General features: G+C 33.5%; 1 protein-coding gene across 1 annotated transcript in view; it reads right to left on the bottom strand.

Annotated features, from left to right (window-relative positions):
* The window catches only part of LOC149805293 (protein PALS1-like), a 181,671-nt gene extending 160,210 nt beyond the window's left edge, over positions 1–21,461 (bottom strand). The window contains exons 1-2 of the mRNA XM_089933875.1: positions 21,001–21,461; positions 19,895–20,121 (exon numbers count right to left, since the gene is read on the bottom strand). Coding sequence (XP_089790001.1) covers positions 19,895–20,121; positions 21,001–21,350 — 577 coding nt within the window. The 5' untranslated portion in view covers positions 21,351–21,461. The remainder of the gene's footprint in view (positions 1–19,894; positions 20,122–21,000) is intronic.
* Positions 21,462–21,745: the final 284 nt, after the last annotated feature.

Below are 21,745 nucleotides of genomic sequence, written 5' to 3'. Positions count from 1 at the left end.
ACAGCTTTCACCACATAGCATCATAAGTCTTCCAGAAGAAGACCCTTCCTCCCTCAGGCTTTCAGTTTCTGGTTTTTCTTCTGTTGGTATTTTTGTAGCATGTTGGGTTTTACAGGGTTGGTTTGCTAGCCCCACGCCCAACCCTCCTCCTTTTACATCCGGGCTTGGGACCAGCAGTGGCAGAGTTTTTGTAATAGATACTATAGGATTAAATGATCATGGTTGGGTTCACTGTTGGGATAGATACAATATAGTGATATTCATACTGGGATGGATACAATACAGTGATATTCTTACTGGGATAGATACAGTGATATTCATACTGGGATAGATACAATATGGTGATATTCATACTGGAATAGATACAATACGATGATATTCATAGTGGGATAGACACAATACAGTGATATTCATACTGGGATAGATACAATGATATTCATACTGGGATAGATACAATACAGTAATATTCATACTGGGATAGATACAATACAGTGATATTTATACTGGGATAGATACAAATACAGTGATATTCATACTGGGATAGATACAATACAGTAATATTCATACTGGGATAGATACAATACAGTGATATTCATACTGGTATAGATACAGTAGTGATATTCATACTGAGACATATACAATACAGTGATATTCATACTGGGATAGATACAATACAGTAATATTCATACTGGGATAGATACAATATAGCGATATTTATACTGGGATAGATACAATACAGTGATATTCATACTGGTATAGATACAATAGTGATATTTATACTGAGACATATACAATACAATGATATTCATACTGGGATAGATACAATACAGTAATATTCATACTGGGATAGACACAATACAGTGATATTTATACTGGAATAGATACAATACAGTGATATTCATACTGGTATAGATACAATAGTGATATTTATACTGAGACATATACAATACAGTGATATTCATACTGGGATATATACAATACATTGAAATTCATGTTGGGATATATACAGTGCAGTGATATTCATGTTGGGAAGACTGCTGAAAGATTCTGTTGAAGAATATAAAAAATCTTCCAAATACATGAGTTCTGCTTAAAATAAGCAGGAACCAGCTTTGTTCCTTAAGATTCATAACTCTATATGGAGACAGCGCTTATGCAATATCTGTCTGATTCTGTGGCCTCTGATTTCTGTAATATTTTATCTCAAACTAGTGTTACCAGGTAATTTAAAACAAATCAACAAATGTCAATCAACTACTGCTTATAAGTGATTCATGCATACAACCCACCAGTCAGACTGCCATCCTCCTATGCAGACCTGGTTATCTGTTGTTTCTAAGCACAAAACACCAAACTCTGAAACATTCTACTATTGGGAATTCAGACACAGAAATACCAATTAACTCTTGCAAAATTCACCTAAGATCTTCCTCCATTCAGTGACCAGAAACTGGACACCAAGGGGTGAGGAAATTTCAGCTGTGTTAGCTAGAGAAAGATATAATAATAAATTACTCCCCAAGGCAATCACAAAGGCTTACATTCAGTCTAATAAAGTTTCATAAATGAAGGAAATAAATAAAGGCAGTGAAAAGGACATGACAGCCCTAATGAGGGAAAACAATTGGCTTCAGCAAGAACTTGCACAAATGACAGCAAAAACAAATAAGGCTGTCAAAGGAATGCCAGTCTTTAAAAGCCAAATAGGAGTCAGCAAGGAATCAACATGAGAAACTTGAAGAACAGCTCTCAGATTTCCAGTCAAATTGTATGAGTCTTGAAAAAACAACAATAAAATTATCAGATTTAACCTAAGTAAGTTATCAAGCCATTGTCTTATTCTGGAAAAGGACAACACAAAAATCAAAAGAAAGTAAAACAATTAAATAACGACCTCCTGTCAGAAATATGCAGCTTGAATAGGGCTTTACTGCTTCAAACAGCATGCAGCCTGACATTTTAGCAGCAGTGCTGGAAGACATTATACTGTACTATGAAAACAGAAATTGTCAATACTCTGAAAGAAGAAGCACATTAGCACATTAGTTGAATAAGCAAACATGAAAATAAAAGAAAATGTCCAGAAAGAAACCCACTCAGAATATAGGAAATATATCTACAGTCCCTCAAGCTACAGTGTAACACTCTGTAAAACACAATGTCACAAACAGCAATAAAGTGTCTTCCCATCTTAGACATGACAGCTTTAGATTTCATAATACACTGGATTCTACCAAAGAAATAGAAGAAAACATCAAAGAACACAACAATTCCAGAAAAAACACTCTCATAATTGGAGGCTTCAATATTAAATATGCTGTTGAAAAAGATATTAGACCCTGGGTTCAAGTTAAGTGTTTGCCTGGGTCAAAAACTGGTCATATATTTGATGCCATGAGAACAACTGACCTTTTCAATATGAAGCCATTATAAACAGTGTTGGTGGCAATGATGTAAGTAACAATTTTCATATTGACCAGAATGAAACCAATTTTTATAACATCCTAAATAACATATACATGTACTTGGAAAATCCTAACTGCTAGTCTTTCTATGCAGTGTATGCCCAAGAAATGACACAGACAGTTCCAGCTGCAAAGAGCTCTTTGAGATTACTAACAAGCTAATGTCAAGGAATAAATGTACACCACTTCCAACTACCTTCTCTCTAGTCAACCTTCTGGACCTGTTGGCAAATTTCTTCCATGACAAAGTAAAAACCATTAGAGATAAGCATGACAACACAATTTCGATTGACTCGTCATCACCATACAGTTGGGATACAGAATTTCATCAGCAACCATTTGCAACATTTGAACCTGTCTCTATGGATTTAGTACGTATAATCGTGATGAAGAGTGTACCAACGTCATGTGAACTTGATCCAATTCCAACATCACTGCTGCTTGAGTGTTTAGATCCAATATTGCCTTCATTAACTGAAGCTATTAATACCTCTCTCTCATCCGGGGAATTCCCATCATTTTTCAAAACTGCCATTGTAAAGCCTCTGCTGAAGAAACCAACACTTGACCATAGTGATTTAAAGAACTACTGCCCAGTTTCTAATATCCCATTCATATCAAAAGTCTTAGATAAAGTTGTTCTATCCCATCTTGTATCTCATCTGAATTCAAATGGTCTTTTTAGCAATGTACAATCTGCATATTGCCCTTGCCACAGTACTGAACTACTCTTCTAAAAGTAGTTAATGACATTCTCTCTGCTTTAGATAGCGGAAAGATTACAGTCCTCACCCTCCTTGATTTGTCTGCAGCATTTGACACAATAGACCATGATATGTTACTTCACCATCTCCAGCATGTATTTGGCATTCATGATACAACCTTACTGTGGTTCAAGTCCTACTTGGTCAACAGGACACAAACTGTGTCTGCAAATGGAATACACTCCAGCCCAGTTGATCTATGTTGTGGTGTTCCACAGGGGTCTGCTCTTGGACCTGTTCTCTTCATTCTATTCACTCAGCTGCTCTCAAGTGTCATAGATCATCATCCAGTGTCTCACCAATTGTATGCTAATGACACCCAAATACACAAATCTTGCCACCCAACTGAAGTTGATGCTACCATCCAAGGTGTAGAGATGTGCATTTCTGATGTGAAATCATGGATGACATGTAACAAGCTGCAGATGAATGATGATAAAACTGAGGCCATTCTGATCACAACACAAAGACTTTCTCATTCACATCATTTACCTCAGACAATAAATATCAGCAACACCAACATTAAATTCACACAGTCAGTACAAAACCTAGGTGTTACTCTAGACAGTACTCTCACATTGCACCAACATGTCATGAACATATGCAAGGCTGCATATCTTGAGCTGAGACGCATCAGCTCCATTCACAAATATCTTTCAGTTGATGCCACTAAAACACTTGTTCATTAGTACTTTCAAGACTGGACTATTGTAACTCAATTCTGTCTGGTTCATCTCAATATCTACTCCAGAAACTTCAAAAAGTTCAAAACACAGCTGCTTGGATCATCCTTAGAGTACCACGATCAAAGCATACCTCCCTGCTGCTCTGTACCCTACACTGGCTATCCAATGTCAATCAAGAGTCAAACACAAAATGTGTTCTCTGTGCTACGTTTCCACTGATGGACTCCAGTCCAACATACTTATCTGACCTCACCCATGTATACACACCAGCAAGATACTTATGCTCCTCTTCTGACAATCATATGCTCATTATTCCCACCATGAAAACTAAGTCATATGGACAACATTCTTTTGCATACCAGGGCCCAGCAATGTGGAATGAATTGCCCACTGAACTTAGACACAAAGACACAGTGATCCCATTCAAGAGTGCTCTTAAAACTCACCTATTTTGACTGCAGGAACAAACTTAAAGACCTAATAATGTTTCCTACCTTAAATATTTTCAGCATGTTTTTCATGTTATCTAATTCCATGGTGTTGTTTCTTTGGTAATCAAATCATTATATATGTTTTTTTTTATGTTATAGGTGTTGTCTAATGTTGTAAAGTGCTTAGAGCTTCTAAAGATTAGGCGCTAGACAAAAGTCCTCATTATTATTATTATTATTATGAGTTGAATGCTGTAATTGAACATCTATGTTATGAGTGGAATTACAAAATGATACACATTGAACATGGATTCATGACCAAGTCTGGATTAGTTCTGGAACACATAAAGACAAAATCCATCTGAATAAGAAGGGTTTATCCCACTTTCTCAATGTAGTAAATGGGCTTTCCCAATACCAAAGAACAGCTATGACTCCTCTAAAAAGCAAAGAAACATAGATCACAAACATAACTGGGACCATGCAAACTGTCCTAACCATCATCAGAAACCAAAGAGATGGTTCTACTGTTTTGAATGAGGGCATAATGTGCAATCATGCAGGCACACAAGCACAATACATGTACAGTGTCACGACTGTCTATAATATGGGCATAGGACAAAACACTGAAGTGTTCTACTCAAAATATGCAGTATTAGGAAAACTATGATGAAGTTGGGGCAATAAGCTTAAAAACCAAATATATTTTTCCAGAAACTACAAAACATTCTATAAGATCTACTAAGTGTGATTCTCCCTGTGATGACATAAAACAAACTACAGACACCCCACTGAGTGATGATGTCCATGAAATTACATCTGGTGCAATCCCATTAAGTGCCTCCATCAGTCAATACAAATCTATTTAGGCCGCTTCTCTTTTGTGTGTGTGTGATATGGATTTTTAACATAGCTTTAAAAAAAAATCAGCCATATCGCTATGATGTCTGCAGTGTGGCAGTTTATAGTGATGTCTAGCACTGGGGCATCATGATGCAGACATGAGGCATGATGTCCCACCCAGTCATATTATCCTGACACCAGGCTGACCAGTCCTAACACTAGCCTCTTAATGCTGAGCGAGGCAGCTGTTAGTACCATTTTTATAAATCTTTGGTATGACTTGGCCAGAGTTTGAACCTGCGATCTCCCACATCTGAGGTGGATGATCTAACCACTAGGCCACTGGAGCAATTGGTTCTCTTTTAACCAAACAAACTGTATATGAATGTAATTTTCATCCTTGACCAAAAATCATTGTTTCAAATAGCCAAATAATACCTACAACAAGAGGCCCAAATGGGCCTGAGAATTGCTCATCTGACTGACATCTACCAATGAGCAAAATGCAAATGCAGTAATGTCAAGAAATCTGGCTTAGTTAAATGTTTTGTTGCAGAAATTTTCTACCAATACACTGTACTATTAATTGTATATGTAAGGCATGTGCAATCTATGGCCAAAGACCTGGTTTTATCCACTTATTTATATCATAGGGTTTGATTTCAATAGTCACTTATCCAACCCTCACCTGTGAGAAATTTGCACCTGCCTAGTATATTTCATGATAACATTTGTTTCATCGTTTCTGTATCTTGTTTTGTATTTGTTATCATATCCAAAGGCATGTCAGCATCATTTGTTCAAAATTTAAAGGCCTTTGTGGCAACATTGTTTAGGTCAAACAGGGCCAGATTAGGGGGGTCTGGGGTTTCCAGCCCCCTGGCTTACCCCCCATAATAATATACACACACAAACATACAGTCACTTGTTACTTGACATTTGACTATCATTTTATTCTTGAACATATTTATTGGGTACTATGCACACTTTGAATAAACAGACACATAACTTTGGTACACTTTCAAGGATAGCCAGGGTCCTTTTGAAGTCATGGAACCATGCCACACACACCCCCCCCCCAACACTTGACCTGATCCAACCTTGTCAAAGTTGGTCAAATTTTATTGATTTCTTTATCGGAAAAAGTTGTTTCAATGGGTTTTTTTTCTCCATTTTTATAACAATGGCCATATTTGACAGCAGATTTGCATATTCGTACAATTAAAAGCCCTTCGTAACAAGATACATGTACTTTCTAATAAAGTGGATCGAAATTCTGTTCAGTAAGATTTTGAGTAAAAAGGTATTAAAATATGTTTTTCTATCATCAGTAATGGTGGTCAAATCTGAAGGTGGATTTTCATAATTCATAAAAATCTGAAAGTCCTTCATGCAAGGATTCTTTCCTTCAAATTAGATCTATTTCTGTTGTGTTTGGGGTTTCTTTAGAAGTCACTGAAAGCTTTTCTATTTGTAACTATGGCAACCATATTTGGTGGTGAGTCAGTATAATGGTTTTAAATTTGAAATTCCTTGATACCATAATGCTCTCTGTCAGTTTTGGTGAAATTCTGCTGAGCAGTTTCTGAAAAGCAGTAATTTAAAAAAAAATCTTCTCCATTTTTAGTAATGGTGGCTACATCTGGTAGAAGATCAATTTGTAGAAATTTGAAAACCATCTACCCAAGAATGATTTCTGTAAAATTTAGTCAAATTTTGTTGAGCTATTTTTAATTAAAAAAATCTATTTCAAGATTTTTCTGTATTTAGTTACCATCTTATAATGCACCAGCAGATCATGATCATGGCCTAAACTGCAAACAACAAAGGCCCCAATCTGCCATCTTATAATGCATCAGCAGATCATGATCTAAATTGCAAACAAAAAGGCCCCAATCTGCCATCTTATAATGCACCAGCAGATCATGATCTAAATTGCAAACAACAAAGGCCCCAATCTGCCATCTTATAATGCACCAGCAGATCATGATCTAAATTGCAAACAACAAAGGCCCCAATCTGCCATTTTATAATGCACCAGCAGATCATGGTCTAAACTGTGTATTTACTGATTACTCCTAACAAAGTGCATAGACCCAGGTCTCCAGGTGTATTCTGCAACATCAGATCTGGGTCTATGTAGATTGCAGTTGGACCTAACTTGTAAGCAAGTATACATTATAAAGCAATAAAATGCTTACATCCATTTTACCGCTGGATTATGTTATGATGAGTGGCAGCCCTTTGGATTAAACACAGACCATATCAGATTATTTTACTTCCCAAGATGTCAAATTTCAACTATCCAGACTGTCTAATTACTGGCAAAATACCAGTCTAAAAGTGACATATATAATATCAGATCAGTTGACTTGCTATTCTCTCCTGTGAGACAGATAAACTGTTCAATGACTCGTCAACTGCCATCAGATCTGCTTTAAGAAAGATACTGACTTTATGAAGCAAAACCAAAAATTATTCTGTACAAGTATTTTTTAAACAGTTGTAATAAATTATTTAAATTGTGTTGTGCATCGGCTTTTGTCCATGATTGTATGCTTAATTTGTATTGTGTACTTGACCTTTATCCATAACTGAGGGTAGGAGTTGGGCCTACCTGAGTAATGTCTTGTTATTTTCTAAACAAAGTTTATAGATAATATTTGTCTATGATTTTAGATTTTAAGTTAAAGTTGGGGTTCTTTTTGTGTTTATTTAGAAATTAAGAATGTTCTAGAAGCAAGTTGTTTCTAATTTGATTGGAAAATGACCCCCATCCTGGTTCTGTTATCATGTCTTAGCTCTTTATATAAATGGTGTCTACTTCAGAATTACCAATTCTATATCTTAACATTAATCTAAGTGGAATCAATTCTAGTTGTGTTCAGATGAAAGGATTTAATTTATTTATTTAAATTATTCACTGGAATTTAAATCTGATATCGTTGAAATTAAGTGCTTTTATTGAAATTTAACATATTTATACATTTGAAATTTTTATTTATTAAACAAATTTGATATCCTAGTATTTGGGATATCTGTATCTTCCATGCATGGACTACAGCAACAGATGCACTTAACCTGAGAGCAAGAAACAGAAGAATGTATTGAAAATTGTTTCATTATTGCATACCTTATAAATGGATAAAAAATTTAAACATTTATTAAGACTCTATGGTTTTTAAGTAATAGAAAAGAGCAAAAACCAACAAGTTTTGTAAAATTCAACAAATAATTTATTTCCATCAAATACAAAGTGAAAAATGTAAAAAGAACTTATGGTATTGCAAATTAAATTCCAAATAATCTTAGATTTTCTAGCACAAGTCCTATTGATTAAAGTTCTGAATAAACTTTAGTGGTATTCCAAAAAAATAACTCCAATCCTAGAAGTGTTGATGTGCTTGTGATGACCTCTGTCATAGTGATGTGCCAGCAGTCTTTTGTTGAATCACAATAATACAATCCAAGAATATTCCTTACTTGAATTTCAGTATAAATCCAAATATCTGTTTCCATGAATGCTATTTTTGTGCACATTCTATTTCCAGAGAAGAATAACTTGAATTAAATACTTTTAAAAAATAAATTCCAGCCCAAATGAAATACTGGACAAAATAATAATACAACTGATTCTGCTCAGATTATGAATGAATAATTTCTAAATAAACAAGATTATACAGTACTCTACTTGACCTCAGGTCACAATTAGCATTTTCTAAAAGTAAACTATTACATAATGAAAAATTTCATTCTGGAAGGTTCCAAATGTTTACAAGATAAACACTTAGTTATAATAAGATCTGTTACTAAACTTAGAATATAAAATGTGGGTAAACAACAGATAGACCCTGCCTTTCATAGGGAATTTCCAATGTTCCAGACTGAGATAAACATGTTGAATTACAAAACCAAAAACAATGATTCAGGTCAGGTAGAAAATGAACTTTAATTTGGACAAGGTAATATCCAAAAAAAAATTATCTATAGCATATAATGAATAAACAATACAAATTAAATATACATAACACATCTTAAAAATTCATTCCATATTGCAAATAAATGTGAACTACTATTGTGATATGATCAAACTGATCTAATTATTGTTCAGATAACATATTCAACAAGACCAGAGACTTCATGTCGAGCCCATTGCTATAAAACATATGATTTTGATGCCAAAATAAAAAATTGGGTGAGCATGTCTCAAAATTATTTATCTTTGGTTCATATTGATTGTTCCAAACCAAGAACACAATCCATAAAAGGGTTCACGGATACATAAAAAGAAAACTAAACTTTAATAATGTTCCCATGACTATGACCTTTGCCCCAAGGTCATAAAGGTGAGGGAGTTTGTCAAAGAATGAACTGTCCTAGCTTCTCATTGATTCATCCCAAATATGAGCAAAATCCAGTAATGGGGTTTAGGATATATATAGAAATATATATAAAATACCTGAACCAAAATTGTAATGCGAACTTTTTATGACTGTGACCTTGACCCCAAAGTCTAAAAGACATGTGAGCACATAGCAGAATAATTGTCTTAGCTTCAAAATGATTCATAAAGAGAATGAGTAAATGCCATCAAGCAGTTCAAAACATATAAACAAATGACTTTTTAAAACCAAAACCAGATTTGCTGGAAATCTGTTCTTTCTACAATAAAAGCTAATCTCCTGTTCTTCCCTGCCAAGAAAGCTAGACTCCTGTTTTTGAACCATTAAATATTTTGTGAGACCTATTTGCCAAACTGTGAACTGGCACCAAGCAGTTCAGAAGATATGATTATTGATAGATGGCAACATAGACTGATAAAAGTGATCACAATATCGCCCAGGGGCCCTAGGTGGCCAAGTAGTCTAAAGCACTTACCATTACAGACCACTGCTGTCTCACCTCTGTCTACATGGGTTTGCACCTCCGGCTTGGCAAACGTGGGTATGTGAGAAAGTTTGACAGTAGCTTCCTGTGGATTGGTGGTTTCCTACCAGAGTTTTCCTGGGTTCTTCCTCCACCAGTTATAAAGATGGCCATGTATAGCCTATCTCATGCTGACAAAGGGCATTAAACCCACAACAACAACATCAACCCACTAAAGCATGAAGATATTAAATAAAGTGGAATGCAGAGGAAGAGAGAAACAAAACTGAAGCTACTGAAGCTTTCCCAGTTTTCTTTCACAGTACAGTAGTTTTAGAATTACAAAAAACATAAATGGTAAAGAGTTCATGTTGACCTTAGTTCAACTTTTCTCCAAGGTGCTTACCAATAAACAACAAGGGGACATTTGAAACATGCTTCTCCTAGTTAACAATATTCTTTATCTTTAAATATTCCAGTTAAGTAAGCATGGATGACCAGGGTGAGTGGGTTATTTGCCAATTAAAAGTGGCAAATCTTATCAACAATTTATCAAGAATTATTTCCCTTTCAGTAGAGCAATATATTCCATTTTCTTCTTTGAGTTTTATAATTGACATTATAACATTTAATTGTAAGGGTTAACATTTGTCTGACATCCAATGACATTAATTTATAGCATATCATTTTAGCAATATTTGATTAATTGTTAATACCAGGGAAAAATTGATTTCTGAGAATATGAGTCAGAGATATGCTTGTTGAAAAATAAAATTTATTGCTTTCACATTCTATCATTCACCAAGATATTGCTGGTAACTATGGTGTTGTGACAATTTTATCTTCCTGCCTGTAATTTTCAAATAGTTTATTACATAATACATATGAAAATGAATGTGTGGTGAAGAATCTAGGTCATGTTATGTCACACACACACACACACACACACACACACACACACACACACACTCATCTATAGTGGTTAAACAATCTCTCAAAATCAAATATATCATGCTGACCTACTTTTGGTACTTCAATGCACTACTTATTTTGCTGCATCAGCATAAAGTTTCATGAGGGCATGATTGAAAATGTTAAAGACAAATGAAATGCATTCTGGTGATGAACACCAGCATTAAAACACAATCACATTGACCTGATTTGGGAAAGGTAGTGTTGTACCCATAAAGACAAATTGGGAAAAATGGTGTTAGAGATATTGGCAGAAATAAATGTATAGTGACAAAGTCAATCAAGCCATAAAGTAGGTTACAGTAACTTGTTCTTTGTACACATATAGTATTTGTATAGATAAATTTACATATACAGTTTGATGGGTTTGGGCTCAACAGTGTTCAAAATATGAGGCAAAATCTTTCTCAGTGACAATAGTGACCTTCCTTTGGTAAACTACAAAGAAGTACACCATAAAGCATATCCAACTAGTAAGTTCCATGAGTGCAGACATTACTAAAAATAACTCAAGTATTGTCAAGAAAACTGATATTGACAGAATGGCTGACTGGTTTGCAAAGCTTTGTTTTTGTCTCAGTGGTGTAGTACCTTGGATGATCATCTTTTGTGTTAAGTTGCATCATTCAGAATTCACTGGAGCATGAAATCTAGGTCAAAGTGATCCAGTTTTGATTAGAGACTCTAGTACTTCTAATGAGGCATCTACATACCAAGTTATGTGATCCTGAAGAGTTTAAATCAATGCACAAACTAAGATGTAAATTAAAGTTTTAATTTTTTTTAAATATTTGCTTTTTTGTGAGTGGATATAATATCAAATTGAAACATTTATTTCTATCAGCAATCCTTTTGTATCATTTACTTTTATTATGCTATACTGTATATCAGAGTTTTAATGATGGAACTACAATGTTTTGCTATCAGTTTCAACTTTAATTTTTATTATCTTTTAATTTTTTTTAAACTACATGTATAGCTGATATGTGTTTTCTTGTTTATAACAAAAATCAGATTTTTAATGTGCACAAATCCAACCCATCAAATTTAATATGTTGGAGAAAAAAATCTTATAAACCTAGTATGTCATATTCCATGGAAGGAACTTCTTTAGAAAATCACAACCCAATATAATATTTAACATCACAATTACCAGTGATCTGACATGGAACCTTCACATTCAAGAAATATGCACCAAGGCCAATCATGTATTAGGCCTACTTAGATCCATGTAATCATACATTATGAATACTTAGAGCCATGTCATCATGCATTAGGCCTACTTAGCTCCATGTAAGCATAGATTAGGCCTACTTAGATCCATGTAATCATACATTAGGCCTACTTAGATCCATGTAAGCATACATTAAGCCTGGTTAAATCCATATAAACATACATTAGGCCTGGTTAAATCCATGTAATCATACATTAGGCATGGTTAAATCCATGTAATCATACATTAGGCCTCTTAAGATTCATGATATCATACATAATGTCTACTTAGAACCACATGATCATATATTAAGCCTACTTAGATCCATGTAATCATACATTAGGCTAAGATTCATGTTATCATAGATAAGACCTACTTAGATCCACATGATCACACATTAGACCTACTTAGATCCATGTCATCATACATTTGGCCTACTTGGAATCATGTAATCGTATATTAGGTCTACTTAGATCCATGCAATCATACATTAGTCATACATAAATCCATGTAAGCATACATTAGGCCTAATTTGATCAATGTAATCATACATTAGGCCTACTATGATTCATGTAATCATACATTAGGCCAACTTAGATTCACATAATCATACATTAGGCCTACTTAGATCCATGTCATCATACATTAGACCTACTTAGATTCATGTAATCATACATCAGGCCAACTTTGATCTACTTCATCATACATTAGGCATACTTAGATGAATGTAATCATACATTAGGCACACTTAGGTCCATGTCATCATACATTAGGCTGACTCCTATCCATGTAAGCATATGATAAGCCTGGTTAAATCCATGTAACCATATATCAGGCCTGGTTAAATCCATCTAATCATATATTATGCCTACTTAGATCCATGCAATCATACATTATTCATACATAAATCCATGTAAGCATACATTAGGCCTGGTTAAATGCATGTAATCATACATTAGGCCTACTAAGATTCATGTAATCATACAAAAGGCCTACTTAGATCCACATACTCATACATTAGGCCATTTTAGATCCATGTCATCGTACATAAGTCCTGCTTAGATCTATGTAATCATGCATTAAGTCTAATTAGATCCATGTAATAATACAATAAGCCTACTTAGATCCATGTAAGCATTCATTAGGCCTGGTTAAATCCTTGTAATTATAAATTACACCTGGTTAGATCCATGTAATCATACATTAGGCCTACTAGGATTCATGTAATCATACATTGGGCCTACTTAGATCCGTGTAAGTATACATTAGTCTTGGGTAAATCAATGTAATCATACATTAGGCCTAGTTAAAGCAATGTAATCATACATTAGGCATACTAAGATCCATGTTATCATACATAAGGCCTACTTAGATGCACATAATCATACATTAGGCCTACTTAAATCCATGTCATCATATATTAGGTGTACTTAAATCCATGTAATGATACATTAGGCCAACTTAGATCCACATAATCATACATTAGGCCTACTTAGATTCATGCAATCATACATTAGTCATACTTAAATCCATGTAAGCATACATGATGCCTACTTAGATCCATGTCACCATACGTTATGCCTACTTGGATCCATATATTCATATATTAGGCTTATATAGATCCATGTAATCATACATCAGGCCTACTAAGACTCATGCAATCATACATTAGGCCTACTAGGTCAACATAATGATACACTATACCTACTTAGATCCATGTCATCATATTTTTAGACATACTTAGATCCATGTAATCATACATTATGCCTACTTAGATTCATGTCATCATATATTAGGTCTATTTAGAGCCATGTAAGCATACATCATGAATACTTTTTAGATCCATGTAAGCATACATTAGGCCTACTTATATCCATGTAAGCAAACATTAGGCCTGGTTAAATCCCTGTAATCATACATTAGACCTGGTTAAATCCATGTAATCATACATTAGGCCAACTATGATTCATGTAATCATACATTAGGTCTACTTAGATCCACATAATCATACATTAGGCCTACTTAGATCCATGTCATCATACCATACATTAGACCTACTTAGATTAACGTAATCATACATTAGACCTGTGTAGATCCAAGTAAGATACATTAGGCCTACCTAGATCCATGTAAACATACATTAGGCCTACTTAGAACCATGTCAGCATAAATTAGGCCTACTTAGATCCATGTAATCATACATTAGGTCTACTTAGATCCATGTTTGCATACATTAAGCCTGGTTAAAGACCTCTTATCATACATTAGACCTGGTTAAATCCATGTAATCATACATTAGGCCTACTAAGATTCATGTAATCATACATTAGGCCTATTTAGATCCATGTAAGCATACATTAGGACTGGTTAAATCCATGTAATCATATACTAGGCCTACTAAGATTCATGTTATCATACATAAGGCCTTCTTATATCCACATAATCATACATTAGGCCTACTTAGATCCATGTCATCAACATTTGGCCTACTTAGAATCATGTAGTCATACATTAAGTTTACTTAGATCCATGCAATCATACATTAGTCATACATAAATCCATGTAAGCATACATTAGACCTACTTAGATCCATGCCATCATACATTATGCCTAAATAGATCCATGTAATCATACATTAAGCCTCCTTAGATCCATGTAATCATACATTAGGCCTACTTAGATTTATGTAATCATACATTAGGCCTACTTAGATCCACATAATCGTACATTAGGCCTATTTAGATCCATGTAAGCATACATTAGGACTGGTTAAATCCATGTAATCATACATTAGGCCTACTAAGATTCATGCTATCATACATAAGGCCTTCTTAGATCCACATAATCATACATTAGGCCTACTTAGATCCATGTCATCATACATCTGGCTTACTTAGAATCATGTAGTCATACATTAGGTTTACTTAGATCCATGCCATCATACATTATGACTAAACAGATCCAAGTAATCATATATTAGGCCTCCTTAGATCCATGTCATCATACATTAGACCTACTTAGATCCATGTAATCATACATCAGGCCTACTTAGATCCATGTCATGATACATTAGGCATACTTAGATGAATGTAATGATACATTAGTCCTGGTTAAATCCCTGTAATGATACATTAGGCCTGGTTAAATCCATCTAATGACAGATCAGGTCTACTTAGATCCATGCAATCATACATTAGTTATTCATAAATCAATGTAAGCATACATTAGGCCTGCTTAGATCCATGTCATCATATATTACACCTACTTAGATCCATGTAAGCATACATTAGGCCTGTTAAATCCATGTATTCATACATTAGGCCTACTAAGATTCATATAATCATACATTAAGCCTACTTAGATCCACATAATCATACATTAGGCCATTTTAGATCCATGTCATCATACATAAGACCTACTTAGAACCATGTAATCATACATTAGGTCTACTTAGATCCATGTAATAATACATTAGGCCTACTTAGATCCATGTAAGCATACATTAGGTCTACTTAGATCCATGTAAGCATACATTGGGCCTACTTAGATCCATGTAAACATAGAATAGGCCTGGTTAAATCCCTGTAATCATAAATGTCGCCTGGTTAAATCCATGTAATCATACATTAGGCCCACTAAGATCCATGTAATTATACACTAGACCTACTTAGATCCATGCAATCATACATTAGTCATACATAAATTCATGTAATCATACATTAGGCTTACTTAGATCCACATAATCATACAATAGGCCAAGTTAGATCCATGTAACTTATGATCTTGCCAACAAAATTAGCTTTCAGAGGTTTAGCTGAATATATTGTAGAACATGACTATACAGTTTGGTACCCCAACTCCAAAGTACAACAGGATGAACTTAAAAAAAGCAAGCAGCCAAAACTGTTACATCAGTTATGACTATGTACCAGGAAGTATATATGACCATGGGAGATAAGTTGTCTTGGAAGCTCCTAAGCCATATAACTGGAAAATAGATTAATAACTTTTTTTTACAAAGGTTTAAAACAAACACTGCAAAAATCCCCTGCTACAATTTGACCAAATCAAAAGGAACTGATAGAGATCAGGTGGAATAACCATACCAGATTCTCATTGCTTGTATTGGTAGTAACAAATTTAGATTTTTTCCTCCAATAACCAGCAAAACTGACCTTTTTTAGGAACAATTATTAATCACTACATCATAAAACTGGATTGATGATTTTCAAATTTATCACATTTCTTCAAAAAAATTTGTTATGCTACATTAATGTCATTATGATGATTTGATTTAGCACCAAAATAGCCAATATGACAAACATCCAAATCGTTATCTTTGTTCCATGATGGGTTCATAAACAATCAGCCTCACCTTACTGAAACAAAAACATATTAGGGACAATGGTTTCATTTTGGGTCATAGAATACATGCAATATGTAACACAAAACAGCTTCAATGGGCCATCCAACAACAAAATACTAGGGGAACAAATTTTTAATGGGCCATCCAACAACAACATACTCTTGGAACAAAAATTCTTTAATGGGATATCCAACAACAAAATACTCTGGGAACAAATCATCTTTAATGGAACATCCAACAACAAAATATTTAAGGAACAAATTATCTTCAATGGGTCATCCTGCATAAAAATACTAGGGGAACATATCATCTTTAATGGGCCATCCAGCAACAAAATACTAGGGTAACAAATCATCTTCAATGGGCCATCCAACAACAAAAATACTAGAGGAACAAATATACAATGGGCCATTCAACAACAAAATACTAGAGGAACAAATTATTTACAATGGGCCTAATTTAATTATTCATGTGTAATTTGTCAAATTTAATTACGTTAAGAAGTTATAGTAGTGATTTGCTAAATATCACTTGAAAATTTAGCACTTTCCAAATTAATGCATTAGCTTAAAATTTCAACTAACATTTTCCACAGATAACTCACATTCTGCTAGCATGTGAGTGTTAAATTCAACCATGTATACAGCTAAAAAAACATGATTTTGTTACCCATGAAAATTAGGCCACATTGATAAAGTTTATACATGGTTGAGTTGTTTTTTTAAAGACATAGCAGCATCCTATGTTTAATGAGAATATATGAGATAGCATCCAAGATATTGATGGTGTATTAAGAGTTTATTTAGTGAACCAAACTTTGTTCAAATAAATGAATGAATAAATGAATAAAATGATTCATATCTCATTCAGCTCTGTTGGCAAGGGAACAATACAATATTAGATAATATAATTCTGAAAATAAGACACCAATATTAAAAGTAAGTAGTAATACTTACTACTACAAACTTTGTTTACACTTAAGTAGATTTTTGGATGCATTGCATAGTGATAGAAGAAAAGGACTTGACAAATGTTTCCATTTTTGTCATTAGATTTAGATACAAATGTTACCAGACTAAATTATACAAGGTAAAATAAATTTAAACAAGGCAATTGCATATTTTTCCCTAGACAGAGTAAACAATCTTTGCTATGTATATTTTAACCTTGTTTCATTTTATAAAAAAAAAAACTTGTATATAAAAAATCACTGCTAACTTTTTGTACCAAGCTCTTGTACATGAAACTGTATTTTGGGTTTAATCCAATCTATTTCCGTTTCATTCCATTTCCAACTGAACTGATTTTATCCAGTATCTGTACCCTAGAAAAATTGATATTGCAGGCTTGATGTGAAAGAAGGTTCAGCTAATGAAATTATAAATTTTAACTGCACAATGGAAACATAAATGTAGTGTAATTAGATTTATAAGACCATAAAGTCAATAATATTGTATGCCGGTAAAGTGTAGGTCAATGTGGTCATATATGTGCATAGATTCAAATTAAATTAAGTAATTATTGTTGTTCTAAAATTTAATACAAAATAGTTTAACCAAATTCTATTAAATCCCAATTATTGAATGCTCTGTACCTTAAATGTCATACAAAAAGCTTCCAGATGAAAATTATTGATTGCTCTGGGCTTTTATTATGGTAGCAAGGTCATAAAATGGGTCAAATGGATGCATAATCAAACTGTAAAACATGACACTCATTACTGAAATATTTGGTTATGAGTGCCTACATAACCTGTCATGCCATGAATGAAGCCACCAAGTTGTCTCACAGAATTAATATCAATACACAAGCTGTCTTTTACAAAATAATTTATTGAAAACATTACACTCCATGCTTATTTTGAATCTTTATCTAATTTCTGAAGATGCCAGCATCACAACTGGAATGGAATTTTTCTTGGCTGAGAGTCACATGGCTATAGAATACATGTTTCCTGCTATCATGGCTGTTCATACACAAAACCACATGCTTTGTTCTGAGACAGCATAAAATAAAATGCTTGATATGGCATGTATATATATATATATATATATATATATATATATATATATATATATATATATATATATATATATATATATATGCCATCAGGCCAAGACATAATCACATCATTTCCTTGACTGGTAACAAAGCACAAGTACAGCTTTGTTTTTATACTAACTCTCTCTTTAATATTTCCCAAAATGTCATAACTACATAGCATGCTTGAAACTCAAAACAGGTTTAATTTTATAAAAGTTCTATCCTAGGCATCTACGAATATCAATCTTCTCACATTAGTGATATCACCTAAATATTTTCAGTCTGGGTGTATGATACAGAATTATGATCTGAACCTGTATCATTGCCAGATCAACCATGCAAGATTTAAATTGGGTATGTATTAAAGTTGTTCCTGTCCTGTTTTCAATACAAGCAAAATTTACATTACTTGATTAAAAAATGTGTACCAATCTCCTTTTCTTTCTGAATCAAGTTTATGACACACCATTACAATGTGTGACAAAGAGAATCAGTAAGAAAGGAAGACTGGTTTACATGCTGTTTCGAAGACAAATGGAGACACTGCTTGAATCAATTATTTCTTGCAACTCAGTTTATGAGTATACATTTTACTTTTGTGTATAATTAAAAGAATTATGGAGAGAGTATAATAAAAAGACTTATGGAGAGAAAATAACTACAAAAGACTTATGGAGAGAGAATCACTATAAAAGACTTATGGAGAGAGAATAAATAAAAGACTTATAGGCAAAACAAAAATACAAGACCTATGGAGAGAAAATAATTAAAAGAATTATAGAGAGAGAAAATGAGCAGAAAAAAACATGGCACTGTTTTTGAGCTGCAGCAATTTAATTGATAATGCAGATATGTTCTATCATTATTGAGCAGAACTGTATCAAAGTGTGCAAGAAATTTAATACTGATGCTTTTTCAAAACAAAGTTAATTATGTTCATACAACTATGTTAAAAATATTCCTGTATATACTTTTCTCTAAAATATCCATAATTTGGACCACAAGAAAATTAACTGACTTGTGGCTAAATATAGATGTACAATGTAATTCTTGCTGGATCTTTCTGAGGTACTTCCTCAAATATTAATTCAACAGGCCACCCAAAGAATTTTGTTGAAAAGTTAATACAAGTTTAAAGTACCTGTTAATTATATCCATGCTTACCAAGTGAACATATGATTAACAGAAGAATATAATATATACATATTTTAGTAACTCTGAGTCAATTTAAAAGACAACATTTACCTTTGCTTATCTTGTCTATTGCAGGAGAAACTCCTTTATCTTTGCCTCCAGCTACTGTGAAACCAAACCTGAAGTCGTGGGGCTGCATGATCAAGAGCACTGTTATAGTATGACCCTCTCCCTCCTCTTCCCACTGCTGAGGAGGTGGAAGCCATGTCACCTTGGGGGGGGGGAAAAGATACAAATGTGTACATGGAACATGGATGCCCCACCATTTTGCCAGAAAACTGATCCAAAGACAAAACATAACAGGATGGATGCTCTACCACTATCTTTGTAACACATACCAACAACAGTAAATATCTTCCATGACTATGATCTAACATTGAAGCTACCTCTAAATTATGAATAGCTATTTTGCATTGTACTGTACAATCCAGATAATTATATCTTTAATGACCAATAGTATTTTGTATATGGTCACTATTTTACATTTCAAATACTGTGGTCACCCTCTTATAAGGCCACCTTTTCTGCAATGATAAATGACCTTACATAAAAGGTGGCCTTTGTTGTGGGGTGGGGAGTGGTCTCAAAAAAGTTTTTAAAAAATTCAATTCATTGTGCAGGACATACAGTGACCTCTCTTCATGAGTTGGCAGCTCTTGATAGTGGCTGCATATGGACTTTGACCACTGTACATCCTTGTTTTGACCTATGCTAATGATTTCAGAATTTTTTTCTTTTTTAACTTTATTTGACTTTATCATCATGAAGTTATATTATAAGCATTTTTATTTTTATTTAAATTCTGCATATTTAATAATATATTCATAACAAGTCCATTTAATGTCTAGTGAGTGATGAGAGAAAGAGAGCAGTGCATCGGTTCATACAAAATGAAAAGACCAGAAGCCACATGGAATATTTTTTTACCATATATTAACATTTTTACTTTTTTCAGTAAAAATACTCATAATAATAACAAAAGGTGAATTAACAAAAAGAACACAAATAACAGCAAATTAATAATAGTAATAATAATAATAAAAGTAATAATAATAATAATATTTAAAAAATATATTATTATTATTATTATTATTATTATTATTATTATTATTATTATTATTATTTTTATTCTTTTTGTTGTTGCTACCTGTGATGACTGATTATCCAGAATGTTATAATGATCTATGCCAGGCTGGTTTCCAGTTTCTTGAGATTCTCCATGGGAAATCTGAGCTTGTGAATCAAAATAATGCAAATGGAATGGATAATATCCTTTTTCAATACTAAGCTTAGGAGGATCTGTTCCCATGGGAAGAACTTCCAGGCTGCCTAATCGAGATGATGTGTACTGGTGGCCATTTTGGAATCTCTGAAAGTCCTCAAGACTGCCGATTTCAGTGGTTGGAATTCCTGGCAATGATCCTTGTTCATGGATAAGACTATCTGTACTTTGCAAGGTAGATGGAACCAACCCCGACACTGTCATCCATGTAGACAAGGATACCATGGTTCACGTAGCTGTTAATGTTTCATGCCATTCTGGTAAAATGACAGTATAAAATTAAGTCTTTTTATTGCATTTATAGACTTTATGAACCATGACTTCAGTGTAACAAGAAGTTTTAATGCATCACAAATCAACCTTATTTTTAATTAAACTTCCCATCTTCATGAATATCTATAATCTTTGAAACAAAATATCATGAAATGCTTGAAAAGCTATTAAAAAATTTAAAGATTAAATTCTGTTGATTATAATCATTAATTAGTGACCATTCTCAGTTGCTTAAATCATTCTGAAAATTATGGAATTTTCAAAAAGAATATAAATTTATGAAATAATATAGAAGACTAAATATTTTTTAAAAATATATTAAGTACTATAGCACAACACATAAAACA

This window comes from Sinohyriopsis cumingii, chromosome 2, assembly GCF_028554795.1.
Source record: "Sinohyriopsis cumingii isolate HCF-2022 chromosome 2, ASM2855479v2, whole genome shotgun sequence".
Classification (NCBI taxonomy): Eukaryota; Metazoa; Mollusca; class Bivalvia; order Unionida; family Unionidae; genus Sinohyriopsis; species Sinohyriopsis cumingii.
The sequence above is the reverse complement of the archived record's forward strand: the minus strand, read 5'-3'. Positions and strand labels throughout refer to the sequence as shown.